We start from the raw sequence: 8,888 nt of genomic DNA, 5'->3' as shown, positions 1-8,888 counted from the left end.
CATGAAGGATAAAAACATTACATTGTTGGTTAAAAGGTAGATCGTTGAAATGAAAAACAGACCTCGGCTCACAAGAACCTGCCAGCGTCAAGGTTTCAGACTTTTATTGTGATCCATTTGAAAAAAATGTTTTACAAAAGGTAACATTCAATTTTTACACCAATTCTTTAAAAAAATCACTTAAAATAAGGTTTTGATACATCAAATTGCGTTAACTAGGTAATGGCTTCTATAAACAATGTGAAAATAAGATAATATACATGTAAATGAATGCTACAAACAGAGGAAGGGATTACATCAAATAAAATAAAAAAAGAAAAAGAAAAACATACAATGGCATGATTGTTTTCCTTTTGAGTGACATCTGGTATCCAACTGGAATGTTCGATGACAATAACGCCCCCTACAGGGCTTAATGATTTGTTGCATCCGTTTCTCAGTTTTCTTCACGTGGCGACACTGGTACATGTTCTCGTGCAGGGGGCGATGACATGAACGAGCCCTGCAGGAATTCAGAGGTGACCACCCCGCCCTTCACAACCTGTGATCTCCGCCATGTGGCTTTGATCCAGACGACACCCATATTGGCGAGGAAATTCAGAAAAGATTGACATACAATGCAAATTTACAACAAAAAAGGAATTATGCAAAAGGAACAAAAATAAAAACGTGTTTAGATGTGGACGAGCACAGTGGACGTCATGCTCATGAAGGACAGATGAGACATTCTGTTCAGACTGACCGGATGCTGGAAGAAGTTGCTCTTTTCTCAGAGCGGCTTGCATCTATCCCCCCCCCCACACACACATCCCCAGATCAGTAACAGTGGCACTGTCGTCCTTCTCCGACCGACTGCTCTCTTTGAAACAGCGACACATCGGTGTGACTGTCCTGCCGGTCGTCAGTGATTGGGTGACGGCTGCTGCAAAGTTTCATGAGAAATGCCTTTTCACTGAGAGTCAGACGAGAAACGAGATAAAAAACTGGTCTCCTGGCTCTGTCCCCGGGAAACAACAACCACCAACCAGCTCCTCTGAAACTCACTAACATGTGCTGTCTTTAAAAAAAAAAAAAACAAGGTGTAAAAACATGAATCTGCCATTTTAAAATGAGGGTTATGTGCCTGGTTATTTCTTGGCTGGGAGCAGTAACACCCTCCACTGGCTGTAAAAATAATCAGGAACATAAACCTCCAGAAAACTACCAATTGTGTTACACGTTGGTTTGTGTTGCACCATGTTAACTAATGACTTTTAGAGGTAGCGGTTGCGATGCCTGCACAGAGCCAGGGAAGCCGTTTCCAGTCAGGCTTCATATCAACTGTATTTCCTAATATGTCGAACATCATCGTTAAAAAACCGGAAGGCCGTTGTTCTCCGGCAGCAGCGAGGAAACAGTTCAGCGCCGATGCTGCGCTGCTTCAAGCGGAGAAGTCGGTTTTGTCCCAGAGAGGCTCACTCCTTCGTTCTCTCTCTTCCAAAGAAACTCCTGCTCGTCTCCATTTCACAAACAGTTACGTCATCTGCAAAGCTTAAAAAACACATGCACCTCCAGCATTTTATACAAGAGTATGATACAAAATAAGGCATTTCATTGTGTTAAGTATTCATGTTGTGTTTGAGTGTTTTCTGCGTGTGTGTGTGTGTGTGTGTACATAGCAACCACATTTAAATGTCGTTTCTTGCCCGCCTATAAAAAGACTGCAAAAAACAAACATAAAGTCATGATAACTCTTACTTAAAATATATATATTTGTCATATATATTTACGTATATATTCATATGTAAAAAAAAAAACAAACAAAAAAAAAAGGTAGGAGGGGAGGAGAAGAGCCCAAGAGGTCCCTGTGACGGGCCAGTTCTCAAAAACCCACCTCACCCCGTTCAACCCCCTCATTCCATGACCTCGCCGGGCGCCACGGTGACCAGCTGCAAGGGGATCTCCTGATTGGCTATGAGGTCGTGGGCGGTGGCGGTCTGGAGGATGAGCGTGGTGCCGTCGGCTGTGATGACGGTGTCGGTGGTGGGCGGGGGCGTGGAGGACGGAACCCCGCCCTTTTTATTCTGGTGAGTCTTTATGTGCTTGGCCAGGTGGTCGCTCCGCATGAACCTCTTGGAGCACTCGGTGCACACAAACTTCTTCTCTCCTGCGACATCCACCAAACACAAACATCAGAGAGAGAGAAACAAAGCAACCGATGAACGAGCTGGACACATTAAGTCAGATCATCGTGTTGGTGCTGACACAAACATGTCGGCCAATCAGTAATAAGCCTGCAGCTAGAGGCCAGAAATCAGTTTCAGATCATTTACAGTCACGACATTTACACAGTTTGTCCAGCAGAGGGCACTGGTGAGTTAGGGTTAGGCTCCTGCAGTGCTCCACATGATAATGGAACCTGATTTAAAAATACCACATTAAATGTAATTGACTTTTTCCACAGAAATTTGAAGATAGAATTATGAAAAACCCAGAGATAAAAGAATACCTACATTTGAGTACATGGAGTGATCAACGTTTGACATTACATCACACTGATAGAAAGTGAAAGTGAAACTAAGTAGAACATTTCCTGAAGGCTTGATTACAAACCAGATGTTTTTATTGCCGTTTGTCTGACGGCTACAGGATTATGAAAAAACTACTGAACCAGTTTTATTGAAACTTTGGAGCAGATCCGATAAAAGGGGGTGGATCCACTATTATGTTTCCCAACACTTTTGGGTAATTCTCAAGAAATAATGCAGAGATCTTAACAAAATGAATCAATGATGAATCTCAATACATTTATATACAATACGGTGATAACGTGGCCAATCAGCTGTGTGTCCTTCTAGTCTGAGGAAACTGTATTCAAGGCTTTTTAAGACTTTTCCATATCTGCAGATAATGTGAGTTTCACTCTGGAAACTGTTACAGACAAATCTGTCCACTCATTAATTCACACAGGACACGTTGTCAATCACTTCTCCTCACTTTAGTTACAAAGTGTCCTCCAATCTTTATTGAGTAAAAGTCAGCTAATAATTAGCCCCTGGTGATTATTAGCAGAAGGTTTCACTCTCTCACTTCTCAGATACTGTTTCTCAGCTACAGACAAATATCTACATTATTAATTTAAATATATTTCATCTGCTATGTTTTAGCAACAACATGGACTAACCTAAAAATGAAATGATTTCTTGTATCATTGGACAGGAAGCAGCGATAATGTTCCTTGTTTACTGCTTTAAACACGAATTGAAGAACTTTGACTGTATAATGGTGCTTAAACAACGACGAGAGGAGTGTGAGCGTGGCCTCACCTGTGTGTGTCCTCCTGTGTCTCTGCAGCTCGTCGCTCCTGGTGAACCTCTTCCCACAGAACATCCAGTTGCAGACGAACGGCCTCTCCCCGCTGTGCCAGCGCAGGTGAGCTCGGAGATGGGACGTCTTCCCATAAACCTTCCCGCAGCCGGCGATGTGGCAGATGTGCTGCTTCTTCTTCCCCATGCCTGAACCTCTGTGACACAAAAAGAAAAATGTGGAATGAGCAGAAATTCAATAAATAGGATAGAAAAGTAATAACCTCACATCTCTGCGCTTATAAACAACTAAGCACAAGATTTTCTTTATCATGCAAATAGATAATGTTGATTTGCTGTGGTTTAACAACGTGACCGTGTTGCAACAGATTATCTCCAGGGTGATAAAATACATAAAGACATCAGTCACCAATACAATTAACATATTCTTCATACTACTGTCGATATGATGATTAGGAAGGTTTTAGGACGTAGTTTAGTTCTTCTGACCTTTTTAACCATTGGATGTTAAATATTTTCAAATAAACAGATGAACTCAACACCTAAAGTTGATATATCTGTGGGTTTTATTTGTGTGTGTGTGTGTGTGTGTTGCATCTTTCCCACCTTCCTCCAGACTCTTTGCAGTTGGGGCAGGTGCAGGCGACTCTGCGCAGCCTCTTGCCCTCCCCGCTCTGCGCCTCCATGTCCTCGTCTCCGATCTGAACGCGCAGGTTGTTCAGGTCACTGGGGTTCAGGGTGGAGTCTCCGCTCAGCTGCCACTCCTCAGAGTCGGGCTCCTCTTTTATATGTATACCTGAAGCAGGGAAGGAATGTGTGGATGTAGTAGGCCCTTAAGAGATTTTAGGTTTGCACATCACAATGTATAATAATGTGTGTGAACGTGCAGGTGTGTCGTACCAATTGGACTGTTTGCATCATCTCCGTGCGTGTACTGAACTCCGGCTTGTGTGACAGAGTTGACTGTGACGGTCTGGAGGTTGGGTAGGTTCATTTGTCCTGCTTGGCCCAGAGGGAGGGTCTGAACTGGGGCTAAGGTCAACTGCTGGGCCTGGCCCTGCGGCAACTGGAGCCCCTGGAGGGACTGGACACCCTGAACCTAGAGAGATAGACCAGATGTATTTTAGTATGGGAACTATTCACAGCACAAAAACACATTTCGTTTCTGTAGGTAACTTGAAGAAACGTCCTGCACACTTCTTGCAGCTCACCTGGAAGGTCTGCCACTGAATCTGTCCAGTAGCAGTGACCGTCTGGGCCTGGATGAGGAAGGTCCCGGGGTTGACCAGCTGCACGCTCTGCAGAGTCTGTCCCGACAGGTCCTGGCCCTGAGCCACCTGGGCTACCTGGGCATGACTGTCCCCAGACAGATGCAGGATGGGCTGGGACATCGTGGTGGCGTTAGACGACGACACCTACAGGGTAGAGAGAACAGAAAAATGAACTACACACAAAAGGCTGTTAAACAGAATTCTATAAAAGGAGGAGCTGGTTTTACACGTCAGTGGAGCTTCAACTTTAAATCACAGAAATGAACTGAAGGTTTGACCATTTTCCCACAGACGCAGAATTTATTTTTGGTTGAAATTTGAAACTTATGAGACAATCTGACATCTGATCACATGAATGCATCACTTTAACAAAGGAAAATGTATCTAAATGGGTTTGTAAAATAAATTGCATCAGACAGCAAGTGTAATAATCCAACATTAAGTACGACGACATTTTTTAAAAAGTGCTCTATTATCACCTTAAAGAAGTGTTTTCCATTGTTTTCGGCTCATGATGGTTAAAACAAATCCAATCCGTGTAGTTCCAACCCGTCATGACTACTGCTGGGTATTATTAAATATTTAGATACAACTAGTGATGTGATACCTGAGTTATAACAATGGAACCATAACAACAGTCACTTTGAGGCAGATAGTGGTTTTCAATTATACCCTTTTTTCTATTAACTACAAAATGTGCACACTGCTGTACAAGAACGTTTCCAAACTAAAACATGTTCAGATGAAAACTTCAGGATGATTCCCTCAACATGTTTGGGGTTTTCTGCACCATGTGTAACCAACACATTTTGGAAAGTACCAAGATGTAATGAGGAGGTTTTTCAATAATCATAACTACATGATCCCTCAGATTTATCCTTCAGGTGGTCCTCACCTCCAGGCTGGAAACCACAGCGTTAGAGCCTGCAGGCGACATGACACTAACTGTAATCCCTCACCTGGATGTGCTGCAGGTGGTTGTGGGAGTTGAAGTTGTCCGAGGAGGAAGGGTCAGACACCCCTGCGGACACGGCGGTTGCTTGGGTCAGGACCCCGGTGCCGTCGATGGTCTCGATGAGATGGGAGGAGTTGGAAGAGGTGGTCGTGGTGGTTGGCACGTAGAGCTCGTGGTTGGCGTGGCTCACCGTCACCAGCGAATGTTTGCTGCCGGTATCCTGGGCCTGACTCTCCAGCGCCTGGCTGCTCATGATCAACTGGCCTTCAGGTGTCACCGCGGTTGCGATGGGGACCGTATGCGCCCCCGTGAGCCCTAGTGACTCCAGATCCACACTGTTTATGGGGACGAACGTGATGTTCCCGGGGAGGCCTACCGAGCTGGTGTATGTGGCCCCTCCCGCCAGCGAGACGCCTTGGATTGACTGCACCTGCCCCGCCTGAGTGAGGAGGTCTGTAGTCGATGTTGTCCCGATGCTGACCTGAGTGCCGTCTTGGAGGAGGTGGATCTGCCCCGTGCCGTCATCCATCCCATGTGACGAGAACCCTGAAAGGGTCCCATCTGCATTTTGGATTTGGGGGATGACCTGAGGAAGGGAGCCACAGTTTAGGGCAAACCTATCGCCTGGGTAGGAAATCTACAGTATTTAAAACATGTGTCTGGCTCTTTTTTACCTGATACTGAATGCCTGACACTCCATTGGCTGAAATGTCATTCCCGGATGCTGTGACATAGATGGGCTGGTTGGAAAGACCCCCGATAGGAAGCACGTACTGCCCGTTGGACGTGACGATGCCCGAGTTTTGAATGTGAACAACTCCCTGGTCCTCCTTCCCAGATGAGACAGGAGTCAACACCTCCCATCGGTCGCCCGTCAGCTGAATGGCTGACATATCTGTCGTCTGGGAGTAGAAGGGAAACACTGGTTAAGAGGGACACATCACACTTCTGCAAGGAGATCACAAAGGGGGAGAGGGGGGGGGGGGGCAGTTATAGATGCTGATAACATGGAGGAGATAGTACATGAGGATCACTTAGAAGACAGCAGATACAATCAGCAGCTCATGGAGGAGATAACAGGCTCAGCAATGGTGGAGAGCAGCGTGTGGGGGATGGGTGGCTGTTACAACACTACTCAACGCTACTGTTTTGATTATGGAGGCTTCCCCTGCTCCGCGAACACATCCCCGCCGCCTCCCAGCCCAAGGTGCACCGGCTATCTCCCGGCGAGCCGACCCAAGTGACTGACTCCAGTGTCCTACCCACTATGGGCGGGTTCTACAGGGGTAAAGTGGGTGGCCGTTATTGAGGGGATCACAGGAAGTGTACGGCTTTCACCCCATGCCATCAAAATTGTAAAACGTGTGAACTCCATGCTCTGAAAAAAAAAGCCCAACCAGCAAGCGCGGGCGAGCGAGAGAGACGCGCTAGAAAATGTCGGATACCTGTGTTTCCGCAGCGCCGCCGGGTTGCAGGAACTCGCTTTGACTGCTGTCCACGTCCGCGGACGCCATTTCTCCTTGTTTCAGCGGCTGCTCGGGCGCTAGCAGGGAGCGAGGGGGGAACTCGGCGAAACTCTGTAATCTTCGACTCCTGGCTGCCGGAAAAGCCCGCAAAGCATCCCCACGCTCCGGTCCAGAGGGGGCAGGCGGCGAAACGCAACTTTGCGGCGGAGGCTCCGGGGAGATTCGGGCCCAGATCGACTGTTTACTTTGTCAACTCCGTGGCTAGCCTGCTAGCTGCGCGGCTAGCTAACCATATCTAGCTAGTTAGCCGCGGAGCAGGAGATAAAAAGACGCGGCTCTCGTCGCTGTTTTCCGGACAAACTCACCGAGTAGTCGCGCTTTTCGACGCGCTGAACGCTTGCGGGTCGGTCATAGCGCGGCTGGCAGTACGCGGCGGGCTAATCGGATCTACTGAACTCCGAACATGATTGTTTTATCAAAGGCGGGCTAGTGTTGATCGGTGAATTCGGGTCGATTTTTTTCTATTTTGATTGACGGTGCGGGAAACACAAAAAGGTGGGACCAACACGCTTGACCGTCCAATTTGCATCGCATTACAGGACGTCCCGCCCTTCTTCTCTGAGCCCATTGGCTGGGCGGGATGCGAGGTGGCACCTCATTGGCTAACCGGATCGTCGATCGTCACGGGGTTTTTTTTACAGGACGTGTGTTTCCTGTTTGTTGTCGAGAAGGAATTCAGTCGCTTGCGCGTAAATGGAGACCGGAGGGCGTCTGGGTGCAAATTAAACACTTTATTCGATCGTTCCGTGCAAAATAAAGTTATTTACCATGTTGTGATTGTTGGTTTTTCTGTTTCCTGTCGCAATGACTCGCTAAAGTCTGTTACTTTATGTTCGTCAGCTGGCCTCCATTATACTACGATCAAAAAGTAGCACCAACTTATACAAAATCTTCTGGTACATAATTAACAATCACAAAAAAAGAATAGTACTCTCATTATTACTTAGTTAAAACATTATATTCACAAATGAAAAGACACTACACATTATACTGTTATTATACAGTAGTATGAAAAACTGTCCTACTTAAAAAACTTGAAATGTACCTCCATGTACAATCTATGCACTAGTTAATATTTAAAATGAAAATATACTAGATTTGTTGTTTATATATTTGTTGTTATACAGTAGTATGAAAAACTGTCCCACTACACACTGGGAGACTTCAAATGTAACTCCATGTAAAATCTAAGCACCAATTAATATTTAAAATGAAAATCAGTGCTCTTACTCTCTTTTGTTGTTCTTCTGATCACTATCTCACACGATCATTTCATTTTTCATTTATTTGTTTGTTCGACAGGGACAATGCTCATTAATCAACAGCAAAATGTTCTGTAAATGAGCCGGAGGTTGCTCATTTTCATCTTTTGTCCCTGGGCATTTTTGAAAAGGGAACCTAAAATTAAATCACACAAGCAATATACATATATTCAGAGACACAGGTACAATGCAAAACAATAAGTCTTAATACAACATAAGTGACAAAGCTCATACACCAGATTAGTTTAGCTCAGAATAAAACACAGAGACTGAACAGAGAACAGCGACATGTGACTTCATGGTGACGACAGTGTGAGAGGGTACAAGTAGCTTAAGTCGACCCTGAGAGAGGATCTCACAGGATTTGTTAGTCAGGAGCTGTTGTACTTTGCTGTTACACCATTGATTTTTGATCATGGAAGCAAAGGGAAACACCAAAGGTTTGATCCACAATAAGAAGCTGGAAGGTTTGAGAGTATTTTTAAAAGCCTCAGAATGGTTCAATCACTTTCTGTTTGGAGCTTAAGTCACTTGACTGATCACAGACCTTTACTGTCAATACGTTGATG

At 45.4% G+C, this 8,888-nt stretch overlaps 1 protein-coding gene across 1 annotated transcript; it reads right to left on the bottom strand.

The window, feature by feature from the left end:
• Positions 1-1,110: 1,110 nt before the first annotated feature.
• LOC117755732 (transcription factor Sp3-like) lies at positions 1,111-7,898 on the bottom strand. The gene is made up of 8 exons (XM_034575773.1): positions 6,977-7,898; positions 6,206-6,433; positions 5,536-6,117; positions 4,517-4,720; positions 4,206-4,404; positions 3,912-4,101; positions 3,306-3,502; positions 1,111-2,146 (listed from the first exon to the last, which is right to left on the bottom strand). Exons 1-8 carry the CDS (start codon positions 7,043-7,045, stop codon positions 1,893-1,895), a joined length of 1,923 nt encoding a protein of 640 aa, XP_034431664.1. The 5' UTR covers positions 7,046-7,898; the 3' UTR covers positions 1,111-1,892.
• Between the last annotated feature and the right edge of the window lie 990 nt (positions 7,899-8,888).

This window comes from Hippoglossus hippoglossus, chromosome 22 (genome assembly GCF_009819705.1).
Source record: "Hippoglossus hippoglossus isolate fHipHip1 chromosome 22, fHipHip1.pri, whole genome shotgun sequence".
Lineage (NCBI taxonomy): Eukaryota > Metazoa > Chordata > Actinopteri > Pleuronectiformes > Pleuronectidae > Hippoglossus > Hippoglossus hippoglossus.
Note: the sequence above shows the minus strand (reverse complement) of the source record. Positions and strands in the feature narration are given on the sequence as shown.